Here is a 20569-nt window from a genome sequence, read left to right as displayed (position 1 = left end):
AACTATAAATGAAAGAGGAGACATTACATTTGACACCACAGAAATACAAAGGATCCTAAGAGGGTACTATGAACAACTATACACCAACAAATTGGACAACCGAGAAGAAATGGAAAAAGTCTTAGAAACATACAAACTGGGGCACTTGGGTGGCTCAGTCGGTTGGGCGTCCAACTTCAGCTCAAGTCATGATCTCACAGTCCGTGAGTTCAAGCCCCGCATCGGGCTCTGTGCTGACAGCTCAGAGCCTAGAGCCTGTTTCAGATTCTGTGTCTCCCTCTCTCTCTTCCCCTCCCCCACTCACGCTCTGTCTCTGTCTCTCTCAAAAATAAACATTAAAAAAAAAAAACTTTAAAAAAAGAAACATACAAACTACCATAATGGAATCAGGAAGAAACAGAGAAGTTTGAATAGCAATTACTAGTAAGAAGATTGAATCAATAATCAAAAATCTCCCAATGAAGGAAAAGCCCAGCATGAGATGGCTACACTGGTGAATTTTACTAAACATGAAATGTTTCTTCTTGAAAAGAAGAATCAATGCCAATCCTTTTCAAACTCTTCCAAAAAAACTGAAAAGGAATGCTCCCAAACTCATTTCAGGAGGCTAGCAGTACCCTGAAACCAAAGCCAGAAAAGGACACTATCAGAAAAGAAAACTACAGACCAATATCCCTGATGCATAGACGGATGTAAAAACTCAGTAAAATACCAGCAAGTCGAATTCACCAGTACATTAAAATAATCATTCACCATGATCAAGTAGGATTTACACCTGGGATAAAAAGATGGTTCAACCTCTACTAATCAATGTGATATACCACATTAATAGAACTGAAAAAATACCATATGATCATCTCGATAGATGCAGCAAAAGCATTTGATAAAATTCAGCATCTGTTCATGATAAAAACTATTAACAAATTATGTATAAAAGGAATGTAACTCAACATAATAAAAGCCATATATAAGCTCACAGCTAACGTCATACTCAGTGATGATAGGCTGTAAGTTTTCCTCTAAGATCAGGAACGAGGGCTCCCACTCTCACCATTCCTATTCAACACAGTACTAAAAGTCCTTGCCAGAACAATCAGGAATGAAACACAAGGCATCAGAATTGGAAAGGAATAAGTAGAATTGTCTCCATTTGTAAATGACATAATTTTATATATAGAAAATCCTAAAGACTCCACCAAAAAAAACCTGTTAGATCTAACCGACAAACTCAATAAAACTGCAGGATGCAAAATTAACATACAAAAATCAGTAGCGTTTCTATACACTAACAACAAATCATCTGAAAAATAAAATGATCTCATTTACAATAGCATCAGAAACAATAAAATAGTTGGGAATAAACTTAACCATGAAGGAGAAAGATCTCTACTCTGAAAGGTATAAGGTAATGATGTAAGAAATCAAAGATGAAAATAAATGGAAAGGTATCCCATGTTCATAGACTGGGAAAATACTGTTAAAATGTCAATACTACCAAAAGCTATCCATAGATTAATGCAATCCCTATCAAGATTCCAATGACATTTTTTTTTTAAGTAGAAAAAGCAATCCTAAAATTTATATGGAACCATAAAGACCCCAAATAACCAAAGCAACCTAAGAAACAAGAATAAAGAGGCATCACATTTCCCAATTTCAAGATATACTACAGAGCTACAGTAATCAAAACAGTCTGGAACTGGCCTAAAAACAAATAGATCAATGGAACAGAATAGAAAGTCCAGAAATAACCCCAAGCATACATGGTCAACTAATATTTGACAAATGAGCTAAGCATACTCAATGGAAAAGACAGTCTCTTCAATAAATGGTCCTAGGAAAATGGGATATTCACATGTAAAATAATGAAACTATACCCCTAACTTATACTCTCACAAAAATTAACTCAAAATGGATTAAAGACTTAAATGTAAGACATGAAACCATGAAACTCCTGGAAGAAAACACAGGTAAAAAGTTCCATGACATGGGTCTTGGCAATGGTTTTTTGGCTATCAAACCTAAAGTACAAGCCACAAAAAGCAGTGGGAATATATCAAAATAAAGAGCTTCTGCAGAGCAAAAGAAATAACAAAGTGAAAAGACAGCCTAAAGGGAAAAAAAAATTTCCAAACCATGCATCTGATAAAAGATTAATATCTAAAATATATAAGGAACACATACAACCCAATACCCAAAAAACCCCAAATAATGTAATTTTTTAAATGTACAAAAGATGTCACTAGACATTTGTCCAGAGATATATGAATGGCTAACAGGTATATGAAAAGATGCTCAACATCACTAATTATTACACAAATCAAAACCACAAGGAACTACCACCTTCCACCTGTTAGAATGGCTATCATCAAAAAGATACAATAAATTCTGGTGAGGATGTTGAGAAAGAGGAACCCTCAGTTGCACCGTTGGAGGGACTGTAAACAGGTATAGCCACTATGGAAAACATAACAAAGGGTCCTTAAAAAATTAAAAACAAATACCGCACGATCCAGTAATCCCACCACTTCTGGGTATTTACCCAAAGGAAACAACACTAACTCAAAAAGATATCCACACCCCCCCTGTTCATAGTGGCATTATTTACAATAGTGAAAACATGGAAACAGCCTAGGCATCCACTGATGGGTGAGTGATGCATATATATATATATGTATATATATATATATGTATATATATACAGAGTATATACAACAGAATATTATTCAGCCATTAAAAAAACGAGGAAAACCTGCCATTTGTGACAACATGAATGGACTCTGAGGCCGTTATGCTAACCGAAGTGAAATTAATCAAAGACAAATAATTGTGCAATCTCACTTACATGCAGAATAAAAAAAAAAAAAAATCCGAACCAAGAGAGGTCAGATTTGTGGCTACCAGAGGCAGAGTGGAAGAGGAAGGAATTGGAGAAAGGTGGTCAGAAAGTATAAACTCCTACTACAATGTACTGTACAACATGATGTGTATAGTAATACTAACATATAACACATATGAAAGTTAAGAGTTCTCATCACAGGAAAAATTTTTATTTTTTTGCTTTTCTGTTTTATCTCTATGAGACGATGGATGTTAACTCATTGTTGTGATCATTTCACAATACATGGAAGTCAAACCACTATACTATACACCTTTATCTTATACAGTGACATATCTAATTATATCTCAATAAAACTGGGAAAAAAATGTTTTAAGCCTCCCCAAAAAAGAAAAGCCTGGGTCCTGATGATTTCACTGGTGAATTCTGCCCAACATTTAAAAAACACCAAACCATCTGAAACTCTTCCAAAAAACTGAACAGGAGGGAACACTCCCTAATTGTAAGGCCAGCATTATCCTGATACCTAAGCCAGACAAAGACACTACAATAAAACGACATATCCTATATAAACAGTGATGCAAAGTGAATTCAGGAGCATACTGAAAGGATTATATGCCATGACCTATTGGGATTTTTTTTCCTAGAATTCAAGAATGGTTCCACATATGGAAACCAATCAATGTAATATGCCACAGTAATAAAATCAAGGGGAATAAATACATAACTTCAACTGATGTTGAAAAAGCATTTGACAAAAGTCAATATACTTTCATGATAAAAACTCAAAAAACACGGAATAGAAGGAAACTATGTAAACATAATAAAACCATATACGAAAAACCCACAGCTATCATCATAGTTGATGGCAAAAAATTGAAAGCTTCTCTTCTAAGACCACAAAAAAGACAAAAATGACTGCTTTTGCTAATTCTATTCAACACAGTACTGGAAGATCTAGCCAGAGCAATTAGACAAGAAAAAGAAATAAAAGACACCAAACTGGAAGGAAAGAAGTAAAATTATGTTTGCTGATGATATAATCTTAAATGTAGAAAAGCCTAGGGACTCCACAAAAACAAACCCTGTTAGAATAAACAAATTCAGCAAAGTATCAGAATATAAAATCAATGCACAAAGTCAGTTGAATTTCTATATACTGAAAATGAAAATTCAAAAAAGAAATTTAAAAATTCCATTTAGGATAACATTAAAAAATTTAGGATTTAACAAAGATGATCAATGACTAGTACAATGAAAACTACAAAACACTTCTTAAAGAAATTAAAGAAGTCATAAGTTATTGGAAAGATATCCCAGGTTCATGGACTGGAAGACTAATATCATTAAGACGTTGTCAATAATAACAGAAAGTAATCGATTAATATTTAAGGCCATCTCCATACAGAACTCCTAAAACTCAATAACAACAAAAAACCACCCTATCCAAAAATGGGCAAAAGGCTTGAATAGACATGTTTCTAAAGATAACAACCCAATAACCACATGAAAAGATGCTCACAATCATCAGTCATTAGGGAAATACAAATCAAAACCACAATGACATACCACTTCACACCAATTAGAATGACTATTGTAAAACAAAACAAAACAAAAAAAACCCGAAACAGAAAATAACAAGTTTTGCTGAAGCTATGGATAAATGGGAGTGCTGTGTATAGCCGGTGAGAATGTAAAGTCATGTGGCTGCTATCTAAATGGTAGAGTGGCTCTTCAAAAACTTAAAAATTGAATGACCACATGATCCGGCAACTGAGTATACACCCAAAAAACCTGAAAGGGTCTTGAAGAGAGATTTGCACACTCCTGTTCACAGCAGCCTTACTCACAATAGCTAAAAGGTGGAAGCAGCCTAAGTGTTCGTTAACAGATGGATGGATAAACAAAAAAAATATGGAAAAACAAAAATGGATAATGAAACATTAATCAGCCTTGAAAAGAAAATTCTGACATATGCTTGAGCATGGATAAATCTTGAAAACAGTAAGCTAAGTGTAATAAGCCAGTCACAAAAAGACAAATACTATATGGGTTCACTTCTATGAGGTACCTAGAGTAGTCAAATTCATAGAAAAAGAAAGTCAAATGATGGTCACCAGAGACAGGGAAGGGGGCAACGGGGAACTGCTTAATGGGCAAAGAGTTTCAGTTTTGCAAGATGGAAAGTTTTGAAGACTGGATGCATAACAATGTGAATGTACTTAACACTATTGAGTTGCACACTTACAAACGGTTAAGATGGTAAATTTTGTTATGTGTATTTTATTAGTTTTTAACAGTTAAAAAATTGTAATACAGAGATCTGCCATTTAAAATGGTCTTTCCTGGGGCGCCTGGGTGGCTCAGTCGGTTAAGCGTCCGACTTCAGTTCAGGTCACGATCTCACGGTCCACGAGTACAAGCCCCGCGTCGGGCTCTGGGCTGACGGCTCAGAGCCTGGAGCCTGCTTCCGATTCTGTGTCTCCCTCTCTCTCTGCCCCTCCCCCGTTCATGCTCGGTCTCTCTCTGTCTCAAAAATAAATAAACGTTAAAAAAATTAAAAAAATAAAAAAAAAATAAAATGGTCTTTCCTCCACTTCATATTAGTTCCGAAGAGAAAAGACTGTGTTTCAATGCACTGAATGAACACATTAGAGGCATCTTCCTATGGTTGTAAATTTTCGTATTAAGCCCCAAGACGCACACTCCACTCCAAAAACCTACCACACACGTAAGTCTACACTTCTAACATAAATCTTTCAATGAGGTTCATTCAACTAAATCACTCAATTTAAAAAAAAAAAAAAATAGGGATAAATGTAAGCAATACACCACTGATTAATTTTTACTACACCTTCTTTCATGTTCACTTATGCTCTTCACTCAACAAAACCAAAGAAGAAGTTAATATCAAGTTAAGCACTTTTGAGAAAAGGAAAAAATCTCTAGATTTAGCAACCATAAAAAGAAACCCACTAAAGAACCAGAAAAGAGAAAGCAAAATGTAGGCAAAGGGGACTGTGTCATAATAAACGCACATCAGGAGGAGATCTCGCGCTGCACACGTCGTTACCACGTATCTGTCAGAGGACACGTTATTAAGTTCAGAACTGCACATAACATAAACTATATATTTATTTTTGTAACACCTATATTGAAGTAATTCACATACCATAAAATACATCCTTTTAAAGTATATAATTCATGGGCGCCTGGGTGGCTCAGTCTGTTAAAGTATATCAATCAGTAGTTTCTAGCATATTCACGGAGTTGGGCGACTGTCACTACCGTCTAATTCCAAATCATTTCCGTCACCCCAAACAGAAACCCCACTCTCATTAGTAGCCACTACTCATTCCCCTCTCCCCCACCACCAACCCTTGACAACCACTAATCTATCCGTCTCTCTGGATCTGCCTCTTCTGGACGTTTTATATACAAATGGAATCATGTAATACATGACTTTTGTGTTGGTTCCTCTTGCTTAACATAATGTTTTTGGGTCTCACCCAGGCTGTGGCCTGTGTCGGCACTCCACTACTTTCTGTGGCTGAATATACACTTCACCAGTCGATGAACATCCGTGTTGTTTCCACTTTTAGGCTGCTTAGTTCTGCTTTATGAATAACACTGCTGGGTACATTTGTGTACACACTTTTATGCAGACGTGAGTTTTCAATTCTCTTGGTGTGAAATTGCCAGGTCACATGGTAATTCTATGATTGACTCTTAAAGAAACTACCCAACCATTCTCCACAGGAGCTGCACCATTTTTTCCATTCCTACCGGCAGTGCAAGGAGTTCTATTTCTCCACATCCTTATCGACACTTGCTAGCGCCTTCCTGATGACGACCATGCTAGTGGGTGTGAGGTGGTATCTCACTGTGGTCTTGACGAGCATCACAAATGACGCTGAGCGTCTTTTCATGTGACTATTGGCCATTTATATCTTCTCTGGACAACTATCTACTCAAGTCCTTTGCCTCTCCTTCGTTGGGTTGTTTTTTTATCATTGAGTTATCACAGTCCTTTGTATACTCTAGATTCAAATCCCTCCGATATATGAGTTGCAAATATTTCTCTCATTCTGTGGACTGTTCCACTTTCTTGATGGGTTCTTTGAAGTACAGAGGTTTTTAATTTGTCTAAGTCCAATTTACCTATTTTTTTATTCTGTTGTTTATGCTTTTGTTGCCATATCTAAGAAAATCATGCATTTTAATATTAATCTGCATGCCAACAGGAGAGGAGTCGAGAAGAAATGGTGTAAAATTAAAAATCAAAGTAAAAGAAGTATCAAAGACTCAGTTTCAAAATCAATGTTCTTACAAAAGAAAAACCAGAAACATAATAAATACACATAATAAAGTATTGATGAGCAAAGATAATAGTGATCAATCTGCTCAAAGTCTGAATGGCCTTTGCACTAATCAATGAAAAGTAAAAACCCTTCAGGGAAATGAACAAGTAAGTAATTTCTAATCACCATGTTTGGGTAAAATTTAGTTGTTTTACATTTTCTATTTATAAAATTATAAAATATTTTTAGGCAACAGTCAGAAGCATAATTTTGTTATTTAAATGAAAACACTTACCTGCTAAGTAATTCTAGTCCAGCAGAGTACTTTGGCAAACACGGAACAGTCCTGCCAAAAAAAAACCCCACTTATGTTATTAAAATTCTTTCTGATTTAGGCCGACTAAAAATAAAAACAAAAACAAAAACCTATATGAGAATTTTGACATTATAATTATGATGTGAAATATTTTTAAATCACTGATGACAGTTTACCTAAACTTTTAGAGAAATGTACTGTTTTATTTCACAATTAAAATACTGTAGGGGCACCTGGGTGGCTTGTCTGTTGAGCATCTGACTTCAGCTCAGGTCACGATCTCAGGGTTCGTGAGTTTGAGCCCCACATCAGGCTCCCTGCTGACAGCAGAGGCTGCTTCAGATCCTCTGTCCCCCTCTCTCTCTGCCCCTCCCCCGCTCATGCTCACGCTCTCTCTCAAAAATAAACATTTAGGAAAAAAATAAAATAAAATACTGTAATGTACTATCATCCATCACTTTGCCCTACAGATTATTCTTAGCACATAATACAATGAATACTTTAATAAAATGCTACATGATAAAATTTTTTTTTTTTTTAAAAGCTCATAATCTCAGGGCACCTGGGTGGCTCAGCCAGTTAAGTGTCCGACTTTGGCTCAGGTCACGATCTCCCAGTTCACAGGTTCAAGCCCCACGTAGGGCTCTGTGTTGACAGCTCAGGGCCTGGAGCCTGCTTCAGATTCTGGGTCTCCCTCTCTCTCTGCCCCTCCCCTGCTCACACTCTGTCTCTCAAAAATGAATAAGCATTAAAAAATAATTTAAAAAAATAAAAAGCTCAAAATCACTAGGTTGAAAGTGAAATTTGGTCATGCTTCACTTATGTAAAAAAAATGAAAAAGTTGCACAACACTGGTTTTCATACATGTCAAGTGACACAGCTAACGAGGCTCCCTTGCCAAGTATGGTTTCATTATTAATCTGCTTCTCGATAACGCAGGACTTTTACTTTGTGTTCAATATACAGAAATGATTGTGATCAAACAATAAAATAACCACTGCTTGTCCTAGAATAATACAACTACAGCTCACCACTTCCTCAACCATTTTACAATTTTATCAGAAAACTTTCCAGTGTTAACAAAATTTATAAATAATCAGATTGCAGTCAAATGTGCTCAACAAATGCAAAATTCATTAAAGTAACAATACTATTACAACTAGAGCCCCAATGTCGTTGTATGAAATTTACATCACAGGAAATTAAATCTTAGCACAGGCTTACCTTGGTTTGCTTTTTACTTTAGCTTCTCTTGACTTGTCACTTAAAGTCTTCAGCCTATAATTCAACAAGTATAAAATATCACATCTTTACAGGTTAAGAGATTTCTTTTCAACCATAAATTTCACAGTTGTTATAATTTGAGGTCAGATAAGCTAATTATTTTTTGGCAAGAATTAAGCAACTCTACAGACAAGTACTTGAGTGTTTACTGTAAGACACCCAGAACAGAATATCTATAGCAAGCACCTTTATATTTGTTCTTGCCCCAATCCCTTTTTTAGAAACAATCCTGAAGTGTGATCAGACTAGAGAAATGTCACTTAGCTGGCATCATTAGAAAAAGCAGTAGTTCACACAGGTGAATTTGGTAGGTAACAAAGATTATCAAAGCAGCACATTTTATTAAGTAGATACTATAACCGGGCACTCAAAGCTCTTTAAGTACCGACATTTTGTGAAATTTTACACATTGATAAAAAGCTTCCTAAAGTATATTACAAACCTTTCTCATGAAAGAGGGTTCGATACACTCTATTTAACATGTTCTGCTAACTCCAGGTCATTTTTATGAATACGATCGATTACGTTTTGTGGCGAAACAGCCATCTCCTCAGACATTTCCGAGCGAGGAACAGCTCTTCGCTTGCCAACGTGAGACCAATCTACGGGGATCTGAGTTTGTTTGGGATCCTTTGTCTGTTTTTTCTAAATTTAAGCGCTCTATCTCCAACACTGGTCATTTGGTTATCTGTGATAACTTCCTGCTTCTGCTGGCTACTTAACTATTGCAGCCTCCTCCCTCCCTGTCCGCATTTTTACTTTTTAAAAAAATGTACTTACTTATATTGGGGGGGGAGGGGCAGAGAGAGAGAACCCCAAGCAGGCTCTGTGCTGTCAGCATGGAGCCCAACGCAAGGCTGGAATTCACGAACCCGTGAGATCATGATATCAAGATCATGCTGATATCAAGATCATGCTGATATCAAGATCATGCTGATATCAAGACGCTTAACTGACTGAGCCACTCAGGCTCCCCACTATTTGTTTTAAATTACCAGGCTAGAAAACAAATAATAGGCCAGAAAATGCACAGAATAAATAGGTTCGCCTCTCTACATAATACGCAGACTTTGTACAATTTATTTTTGCCTCACTGGCCCGCTTTCACCTTCTTTTGGCTGTCGGCTCTGTACTATACAATAGAGGTTGCCAAAAAGGGACTACTAAATCATGAGCGACTCTCATATAAAATGCGATATTGCTGTAAATGTTCTTCTTAATGTGTATACTTCAACAAATACTCATTTCTAAATAGAGTGTGAAACACAGACCACAGTACCACCACTAGCCCCTAAAAAGTCTTTGGTAAAACTAGAAATAAGTGCGCCTTCCTCAACGGACTTTACTGCTCTCAGCCAGAAACTGCCCTAACGTACAAGCTGGCTCTCCTACGAATGCCCCAACCCTGTGTAGTTCACCACCACACGTCCGAGTCCTGACACAGGACTAGAGCTTTGTCAATAATGCCCAGCTAAGTACCAGAAAGGGCCTTTATTTTTTTTAAACAAACTGGAATGCCAATTTCATACAAGAAATGTTTATATTACTCTGTTGTTTCTCAAAAAGTAAGATAATGAGGAGATGAACTTTCCACATTGTTAAAGAGACTCTGCAATCTCTTTAACTGAAAACTCATTTGTATATATCTCCCCAGATGAGTCTAGGGAGCTGTATGTAAAAAGTCTAAACTGTCCTACAGAAATAATATAAATTTCCAAGCTTACTTTGGCAACTGGTAAATCCGGTTTAGACTAAGATTAAGCAACACCTAGGAAAAGCTTTTCTGACAGTTATGCTCTATCCCCTCCACTCCAAAATTTGAGAAAGGCACTTAGCTGTACATCCCAGGTAGAATTATCCTAGGATGGTGATACACAGCAGGACATTATGCTCACAAGGATTCTGGTATTATTTTTGGGGATTCAGGACAATTGCATACAGTTAGGTGGACAAGGATATTGCAAGGGAACCGTTAAGCTCCTTTTTGGACCACTCTTATTATATGGTCCAGCAAATGTGGAGGTTGATATTTCAAAATATTTATTTTTTTAAATTTTTTTAATGTTCATTTATTTGTGAGAGACAGACCATGAGTGGGGGGGAGGTAGAGAGAGAGGGAGACACAGAATCCAAAGCAGGCTCCAGGCCCTGAGCTCTCAGCACAGAGCCCAACACGGGTTCAAACCCACGAGCTGTAAGATCATGACCTGAGCTGAAGTGGGACGCTTAACAGACTGAGCCACCCAGGCACTCCTCAAATATTTGTTTCTGATACAAACTTATACTTTCTCAATTATATCAAATTTGGGATGCTCCTCCGCACGCCCCCAAAAAAACAAAAGCAAAAAATTAGTTTAGAATAAGAAAGAAAGAATGAATGTTACAGGCAGGTGAAAACAAAATCGCTGGGTCAGTAAGGGCTTCTCCGTGTGGCTCCTTAACAACCATCTGCTTTAAAATTGGACCTTAACCAAACGTAATGTGTGGAACTTATTTGATCTGGAGTTGAACAAATCAACTATAAAAAGACATTTCTAAGAACCAGGAAATTTGATTATGGACTGGATAATTGATAATATCAAAGAATCAGTGTTAATTCAGTTAAGTATGACGTTGACACTGAATGTATGTAATGTCTGTATTTTTTTAATTTAATGTTTATTTTTTAAGAGAGCGAAGGAGCATGAGCATGGGAGGGGCAGAATCTAAAGGGGGAGAGGGAGACACAGAATCCAAAGCAGGACCCAGGCTCCAAGCTGTCAGTACAGAGCCCAATGCAGGGCTCGAAATCACTTACCACGAGATCATGACCTGAGCCGAAGTCAGACACCCAACAGACTGAGTCACCCAGGCACCCCTGTACTTTTAGAGATGCAAACTGATGTAGGAGAGATGTAGCAGACAAATCTAAGATTTATTTTGTAACTGTGGGAGAGGCAAAGCAAATGTGGCAATAGTCGACAACTCTTGAATCTGAATAATGGATTTATGGGGTTCACTGTGTTATTCCATTTTTTTATATGTCTGAAATTTTATAAAAACATTTTTGTAATAAACAGTCTTTTAGATACTCATCTTTTCTCATCATGCTGTCTCCACATAAATCACGTGTGCCGAAATTGAGAACAGAAACTGATGGAGAACACAAAGTAGCTCTAAGGAGATGAAAACAGTGAAGAGAGTTGAGAAGAGGAACACATAAAGGGTTACAATGACTATTATTCTTACTTTAAGTTGAGAAAAAATAAGGTCAGGTGAGTTTGTGTGTGTATATGTATACATATGTGTGTGTTTGTGTATAGATATATATATATAGATATAAATATATTTAGATATTTAGATATAGATATATTTATATCTATATATATATATCTATACACATATTTTTAAGGTCAGGTATATTTAACAAGTGACAAAAAAAGCAAAACATTCCTTTCTGAAATACATCCTCAAAGCCCAGAATTCAACTAAAGGTAGCTTACTGTTTTTATTGTGCAATGATTCTCCTTAAAGCTTCCCACGGTGATTCTGTGCTGGGAACAACCCACTAATAAAAGCTATTTAATGTCCCACAATGTTATGACACACTAAGAAGGAAATACTGAGCCAGGTGTAATACCCCGGTTTCCTCATATATAAAACGGTAGTATTATATTGACCACAATAATTTGCCACAGGAATTAAATAAAATTCCAAATACGACTTTGGCAGCATTCTATAAACAGAGCTAACTCAAATGAAAAGTATAAGAAAAATGATCTCCACCAACAAAGGTAAGAAACTAAGTACGTTATTGGGTCAAGGTGAAATAAAGTAGAGATTCCTATAAAAGGCTTCCCCACCATTCCCAAACTTCTTCCTAATCCCACACTATCCCCGGGAAGACATTAGTGCTGCTATGTGGCTATTATCAATTTAGACCTGACAATTGTCTTCTACCAAAAGCAACTAATTTATATACACTTTTGAGTTCAAAGCACCAAACCTCAAATTTACCCTGACACTTTGTTAATTTATTTTTCTTCTTTTTCTTTTTTTAACGTTTATTTATTATTGAGACAGAGAGAGACAGAGCATGAACGGGAGAGGGTCAGAGAGAGAGGGAGACACAGAATCAGAAGCAGGCTCCAGGCCCTGAGCCATCAGCCCAGAGCCTGACGTGGGGCTCGAACTCACGGACCTCGAGATCGTGACCTGAGCTGAGGTCGGACGCTTAACTGACTGAGCCACCCAGGCGCCCCTGTTAATTTATTTTTAGATTGTTCTAAAGACTTCACTTGATTTGCGACCAGCACGCTTATTTTTTTTAAGTTTGGCAGAAAAATATTAAAAATGGGGGCCTCTTATTAAGAAATGGAGGTGATTAGCAAAACGGCCCCCAAGACAGGTTTAAAAAGGAGATAAACAGAGTGATATAGGGAGCACTACGATGAAGGATGAGCAGAAAATGTGCTTTCTCCAGCTAACTCAGCCTCCCGGGGTGACCTTAATGGCATTCCATTTATTTGCACTTCAATTTCCTACTTGGCTCACCTCATCAGCTGTCGTGATTGCTGTAAAACACCACAAAAACATATTAATGAGCACATTTTTATCATTAAGGTACAATTCCTTTAACGTTCATGTCTCCATCATTCTGACTTTAAATTCTGCTTGCAAATCCAAATCCAGTCTATTCTATTTTCCCGTTAACGTTTATCATACTTTTTTCTCTCAAAAGAAAGAAAGAAAAGAAAGAAAAAACAAGATCACGGAAACACAGCACGGATCACACTTAAAAGTACACGCGACCCCTAAGCTCTGAAGCCTCAGAGAGTCACACAAAAGCTGCACAAACCCAGGAAAGGGAGAGGGATTTAGACTCTCTCTTCCCTAATTAACCCCAAATCCACCTTGTCAGTTCCGACCTGCCTCCTCAGGGTTTGTTAAACTTCCAATTGCTTCTTGGATGTCAGGCCGCACCTTACCTCTCAACAAATTCACAACAAATTCACGGTCAACTGCTTCTCTCTCAGAACTATTCTAAAATCCTTTTTGTTTGTAAATGACATCATTCACCTAAGACCCTTCAAAGCTACCACCCTCCATATTCCTCCACCCTTTTCACTTCCTCTATGTCCCAGTTTACGCGTCCACCAGGGGCCTGTCACGTCCACTGGGGCCTGTCACATCCACCCGGGGCCTGTCACATCCCCTTGCTTGTTAAATTCCTACCAGCATGGACTTATCATCTCTCCCCCGGCCCACAGCTACAGCCTCCCAAGTAATCTCCCCGCTCCACATCTCCAGCCCTCTCCCATCGCACCGCGTCTCAAATTTCTTCCAGAAATACGGGCAGACTCCTACTACCTCCTCCCAAAAACCTTCAAATGGCTCGGTCGGTGTAAAAAATATGCGAGGGCCACCCTGTACAACGTAGCAACCGACTCATCCCCGAGCCCCTTCGCCTGCTTTACTGTTCAAGACCTCTTAGGACCTTCTAAGTATACTGCCTCCCATTAGAGGCAGAACAGAATGAGCCCAGGGACGTTATTTGCTGCCTGCCATGTTCTGTTGCTACCTCCCTGGCTTCCAGAATGGTGCCGGTCACAGAGTTAAGTGCTCAGTGAGGATTTGATAAATGAGTGAATTGAGCAGAGCACTTGAAGAGCCTTGGTTAGTCACTAACCTTCCCTCCCAGCTTCCTCTCCCACAACTGCTTCCGGAAATGCCCTCACCGTAAGCCAGTACAATCCTTCCTCATTCTTCAAGGCCCAGTCGAGGAGCCACTTTCTCTTTGAAGCCTTCTGTAAATGCATCTGAATTAATGACTCTTTTCCTCTGGGCTCACGCATGTATCACTTGTATCTTTTGCTTTTCTTTTTTTTTAAGATTTTATTTTTAAGTGAGCTCCACACCCAACGCGGGACTCGAAGCTGCAACCCCGAGATCGAGCGCTGCACGCTCCACCGCCAGCCAGGCGCCCCAGATGTGCATCTTTAATGCTCAGTTCCTTCTGCTCCCACGACACCGCCCCAGTCTACAGCATCCACAGCGCAGAGACTGTTTCAGTCGCCTTTGTGGCCCCAGGATCTAGCCCAAGATACAGACACTAATTAGTAAAGACAGTTGAGCGTGTAGCCTCTTAAATCTTTTTTTTTTTTATGAAATGAAAAAAGCTGCCATGACAAAAGGACACTTTTTGAGCACATCACCTACTGTCCGACACTTAGTAGGAACTCACTAGTTATTAAATCAGGTTGAATATTGAGATTTTTTTTATCCTGCTTATTTAAAAGGTGAGTAGTCCTGGAAGAGTCAAAATTTTAGGCAAAATCTCACCATTTTACGACACTGAGTTAGATTATTAGATCCTCTCCTTTGAGCAGGTTTTGATACCACAGGAGGGAAGCAGAGAAATAAGGCTGCAGGGCAGTGGGGGCCTCTGAGGGGGGAAACAGTACAAGGTTTCTATCCCTACACACAAGAACCCAGAGCATCACAAACCGGAAACGCCAGGTGGTGACAGGTGGCTGTAAACCATCAGTATATCTGATTTTCAGTACCTGGAGGGTTCTGTGCACCCGATTACTTCAGCCCTGAGGCTTCTAGTCCTAACAGCTCAAAAGGTAAAACTCAAAGTCCAGAGTGGATCTGAAGTGTGTGCTTCCATGTATCATCCAAAAGTTTCCCTCAGAGCTCAAGCCAATCCTTAAAAAGTGGATGTTCTATGTGAACTCTCCAAAAGGCTCTAAGAGCTCTAAGTGAAATCAAATTAAGACTCACTTAGGTGAGGGGAAGAGGGTGAGGCCCAGAACCAATTCCTTCACTCCCGAGGCCCTTGGGGTCAGCCGGCCATCTGCTTAAGTCAGAATGAACATGATATAATTTCCGAGTTTATCTCAATTTTGATATAACTGAAACTTACAAAAATTTATAAAAAAAGACCCCAAGTCCACAGACAACCCAGTGTCCCCCAGCAGGCCATCAGCATCTCTGGCCACTATGCCTTCATTAGAAAAAGTTGCATTTTTCAAAGTGTGGATGGCAGGTAGAAAGTCACTGTGTTCCTCAGGTGTGCTTTATCACTAATGGGACATTCCCTGGTGAGACTGATAAAGATAATCCTATTTCACTAAAAAAAAAAAAAAAAAAAAGTTAATTTGCCTACATTTAAGGTCTAGTTTCATGAATTCTCACAAGGTGAAAATGAACAGAAAAGCCCCGAGAGGGTACCACTCTGGGTGACCGTAAGGAGCAACACTGGAAACACTGAAGGAACTAGAAACAGACCGGCCTTCCTTCTGATTCCCTCGGGCAACCCAACACGGGAAATTTCCAATCATTTTAGAAGCCAGCTGCTTTGGTTTCTACAGGCATTAACGCCAAGTGTTCTAAAGGTGTGCCGGGCACAATTTGATCTTTTGGGGGAGGTGAGGGCCATGTCCCTTTCACCTCTGGATCCCTCAGTGCCTTCGTGCAATATACACGTGGGCTGTGTTTAATTTCATCTTTCCTCGTCAAGGTGAAATATTCAATGACGTCAAACAGGCTGATCTCAAGCTGAATATAGAAGAGTTTACTAAGATGAATTAAGAGGAGTCTTTCTTGGCAAGGGTCGCATAGGAAATTTGTGAACCTGACAAAAATGAACATCAGAGTTCCGAGCTGACAGTCAGCTGGAAAACAGACATCACCTGGAGAGGAGTTATTTCCCTGCCAGGTGGCAGGCTGAATGGCACACACTGATCGTCTAGAGGTTTGTCAGCTGAGACGAACCTGCACAGAAGAAGTCGACCAGGTGCCTAAATGGAATGAAAGCTCTCTCAGGGTGTCTAAATCCCAAAGTGGCCCCAGCCTATGACGTTGTCAAGTAGTAAAGTCAGTTTCCAAGGGGTTCTAACCAGATCCCCCCAACCCTCTTCCTAACCTAAACTCTAAACTCAGGTTATCCAGACCTCCCAGGATGGTTTAGATCCAGAGTCCAGATTTCTAGGTTTAACCTCTTTAAAAAAAAATTTTTTTTAACATTTATTTGGGGCGGGGGGGGGAACAGGAGAGGGCCAGAAAGAAGACAGAGGATCCGAAGCAGGCTCTGCAAAGTGAGCACAGAGCCTGACGCAGGGCTCGAAACCTCAAACCACGAGATCTTGAGCCGAGGTCAAAAGTCCGACGCTTAACCAACTGAGCCACCCAGGTGCCCCTGTAAGTTTAACCTTCTTAAGCAAAGGTCATGAGTATGAATGGGTTCTGAGGCATCCGTACAACCTGGACAGTTACAGTAACTGCCAGAAGACGGACGGTTATGTCATCAAAGAATGTGGAAGTAATGATAACAGGAGCATACCAGATGGGTTTATCTATGACCATTCTCATGCTACAGGCAGACTATTCCAGTATCCTACCGAAATTCTTCAATAATTTACACTCAGAAATTACTTTCAATTTAAATGAGAAAAAAAAATTGCAAGCATGCAAATACACCATAAGCGAATGACTCCCATAGCATCTATAATATTCTTAAGAACTCCAAACCGTAACTATCAAAAATGATTTACCTGTGGTCAGTGCTCATGTATATACCAGTTTGTTACCACTCAGCACCCAAAAGGCAATGTAAACACTTTTGTCCCATTAGATAAAATCTTAGCCAGCATCTTGCTCATTGGAAACTTAAAACCAGATGATTGAGATGTCCTCATTCAGAAAATTCTCCAAAGGATCTGTAAGCTAAAGGTAACAGATTCTTTATAAAAGTAACACCTTTCCTAAAGAAAAAATCAAAATGAATTAGGCCCTACCTAGTAACCACAAATGCCATAGGGCTTCCTGTCCCACAGGCCGCGTTTTACACGTTAATTCATTAATCTGCCCAACCCTGTAAGGACCATCTTTATCGCCACTGTACAGTTGTGGAAACCGAGGCATGACAACTCAAGGAACTTGCAAAAATACAGTGGCTTAGTGGGAGAGAGGAGATCCCTACCAGTCTGGCGCTAGAGCCTATGCCTGTGCTTCCGGGACTTCACTGCACACTGCAATCACCCGGAGGATCTTTAAAAGCCCCATCTCCTGCCTGATTAAACCGGTATGGGAGGCAACCTGGGATCAAGATTGTTAAAGGTTCCCAGGTGAGTCTAAGCAAAGTTTGGGAACCGCTTGGTCCGCGCTAGCTGTGTTAACAGTGTCGCTGTAGTGCTGCTGCTTCTCTTGCCCAAGAATTTCTTCACCAAGGCGCCGAACTCGGGGCAAAAGCAGCGAGGGAAAACAAAAGGAAAAGAGGCGGCAGGCGAGGCCTGGGGGGTTCCGCGAGCGGGCCGCCCGAGAAAGCAGAGACTGGGAGTCCGCGACCTTCGCCCTGAGAAGGGGGCGGAGGGCCCAGCTCCCCGCGCGGCCGCAGGAGCTCGAGGCCCGAGCGGGCAGGTGCATCGCAGGCTCCGGAGACCGAAGGGACGCGGGCCCAGTCCCACGGGCGGCGGAAGCGGGGGGCGCGCCGCCCGCCACGTGACTCCCCTCCCGCGGCCGCCCAAACGCCGGGACGGGGCCCGGCCGTCCTCCGCACGCTCGGCGGAGCCGGCTTGCTGGGACCTAAGTTACTTAGCGCCGCCGAACCGACGCCGGAAAGTTCGTGACACTCCTCGGCGGGGCGGGGACGGGAAGTGCGGGATGGGAACCGAGCGCACTGGGTGCGCGGAGGGGAAGGAGGCGGCGTCCGGGGCCCCGGCCCGGCCCGGCCCCGCCCCCGGCTCCTTTTCGTCTCCCGCCGTATACCCACCCGGAGGTGAAATCCTGCTGCACGCTCAGCAGCCGCTCGCGCAGTGTCTCCAGCATCGCCGCCGCCGTGTCTCCCTCCCTCAGGCTTCAGGCCGCCGCCTCTGCTTCCACCCAGGGTCCGCTCGGCCGTCCCCACACCTGTCACCCGCGCGCCCCGCACACTCGCGCCCGGCCCCGCCCCCGACTCGGTCGGCGCCCGGCGCCGCAGCCCCTTCCGCGTTCCCGCCCCCCTCTCGCGCACTCGCGCACTCCCGCCCTGCCCCCGCCGCGCCCAGGCCCGCGCAGCCGCAGTGGGCCGCGCCGGCCTCGGGCTGCGGAAAGGGGGCGGGCCTTCCCTCGCAGCTGAGCAAAAGATGTCTTTTTGCAGCACGAGCCGGGCCCTCTCGTTTTTTCTCTAAAACACAAGTGGCATCGTGAAAGAATGTTTTCAGTTGAGGGCATCTTTGAGAGCAGCGTTGGTTTTTACGACTTGGAAGAGAATTGGATAAATTTCTTGCACAGAGTGCACATCCCTGAAGCAAACCTTCACCGCCTGGGTCCGGGAACTGACCCCAGGGACTTTGCCCTTGGATGAGAGAATTAACCATTCTAAGCCTTGGTTTCTTCATTCATAAAATGGGAAGGATAATCAACTGTTTCCACATCACCACTTTTCCACTTCAACCTCCATGAGGCTTTTGTGCCCTTCACACCAAAGGAGGTCGCCTTTGTCAGGTCACTGGTGCCTCCATGTTGTCAATGCCATTTATCACGAACCTGCCCTGATTTTTTTTCTCGACCTTTCAGTGACCCTCAAAGCAATACCTTATACCATTTTTAAAACACATTCTTCTCTTGCCTTCAGGGACATCATACTTCTATTCTCCCTTCCTGTCCAGTCTTATTTCAACAGTTGCTCCCAAGTCTCCATCACCAGCCTCCTGCTCTTCTCCATGTGCACTCTACCATGCTGGAAATTCTATCAAGGCAGTGATGGACGCCCAATTCTCTATCTTCAGCCCTGCCCCCCCTCCTGCTCCTTCAATTCATACCAGTTGCTTACTTAACGTGTATCGGATAGGCATTTCAAACCCAACATACCCCAAATTGAAAATGTGATTGCATATTCACGTCCTAACTTGCTCGTCCTCCAGTCTTTCCCATTTCGGTAAATGGCACCACCAAATTGCTCAAATTAAGCCACCTGAAATCAACCATTTCCTCGCTTCCTCATCCCCCATATTAACTCATCAGGTCCAATCCAATCCACTCTATTTCTTTTCTTATATATAATTTTATTTATTTATTATTTTTTAGAGAGAGAGACAGACAGACAGACAGAGAGAGAATCCCAAGCAGGCTCTGTACTGTCAGCGCAGAGCCCGATGCAGGGCTTGAACTCACGAACTGTGAGATTATGCCCTGAGCTGAAACCACGAATTGGATGCCCAATCAACTGAGCCACCCAGGTGTCCCCACTCTATTTCTAAAATATTCCTGGAACCTGCTCCCCTTTCTCCATCTTCACTATAGTCACCCTAGTCCAAGGCACTGTCAACTTTTACTAGGAACACTGACAGGTCCCCTGATGCTACTCTTTTGCCATCTTCACCCTTGTAATCCATCCTTGACATGACAGCCAAAGAGGATTATCTAAAAGCAATCAGATCAGGTTGCTCTCCTGCTTTAAAGCCTCCAGTTGCTTCCTGTGCCCTCAGAATAAAATTACAAAGTCCTAAAATTTGAACCCTTCCTGATATTCTATCCAAGGCAAGCACAGTTGACCCTTGAATAACACAAGTTTGCACTGTGTGGGTCCACTAATATGCAGATTTTTTTCAATAAATACAGTGGAAATTTTTTGGGAGATTTGTGACGATTTGAAAAAGCTTCAAGCTGAGCTGCATAGCCTAGAAATACAAAAAAAAAAAGTAAAAAAAAATTAGGTATCATTGTAAGAATACAGTATATAATACATATACAAAATATGTGCTAATCTATTTATTTTATATAGATAAGGCTTCTGGCTAATAGTAGGCTATTAGTAGTTAAGTTTTGGGTTTTCAGGAAATCTAAAGTTACATGTGAATTTTTGAC

At 40.8% G+C, this 20569-nt stretch overlaps 1 protein-coding gene across 3 annotated transcripts in view; it reads right to left on the bottom strand.

Annotated features, from left to right (window-relative positions):
* Nucleotides 1–18720, bottom strand: part of DTNBP1 (dystrobrevin binding protein 1) — a 131079-nt gene extending 112359 nt beyond the window's left edge. Inside the window, exons 1-3 of one of the 3 annotated variants that reach the window (XM_058732933.1) lie at nt 18495–18720; nt 8681–8734; nt 7436–7486 (exon numbers count right to left, since the gene is read on the bottom strand). In XM_058732933.1, coding sequence (XP_058588916.1) covers nt 7436–7486; nt 8681–8734; nt 18495–18550 — 161 coding nt within the window. In that variant the 5' untranslated portion in view covers nt 18551–18720. The remainder of the gene's footprint in view (nt 1–7435; nt 7487–8680; nt 8735–18494) is intronic. The other 2 variants (XM_058732931.1, XM_058732932.1) reach the window with 2 other exon arrangements.
* Between the last annotated feature and the right edge of the window lie 1849 nt (nt 18721–20569).

Source organism: Neofelis nebulosa, chromosome 6, assembly GCF_028018385.1.
Source record: "Neofelis nebulosa isolate mNeoNeb1 chromosome 6, mNeoNeb1.pri, whole genome shotgun sequence".
NCBI classification, from domain to species: domain Eukaryota; kingdom Metazoa; phylum Chordata; class Mammalia; order Carnivora; family Felidae; genus Neofelis; species Neofelis nebulosa.
The sequence above is the reverse complement of the archived record's forward strand: the minus strand, read 5'-3'. Positions and strand labels throughout refer to the sequence as shown.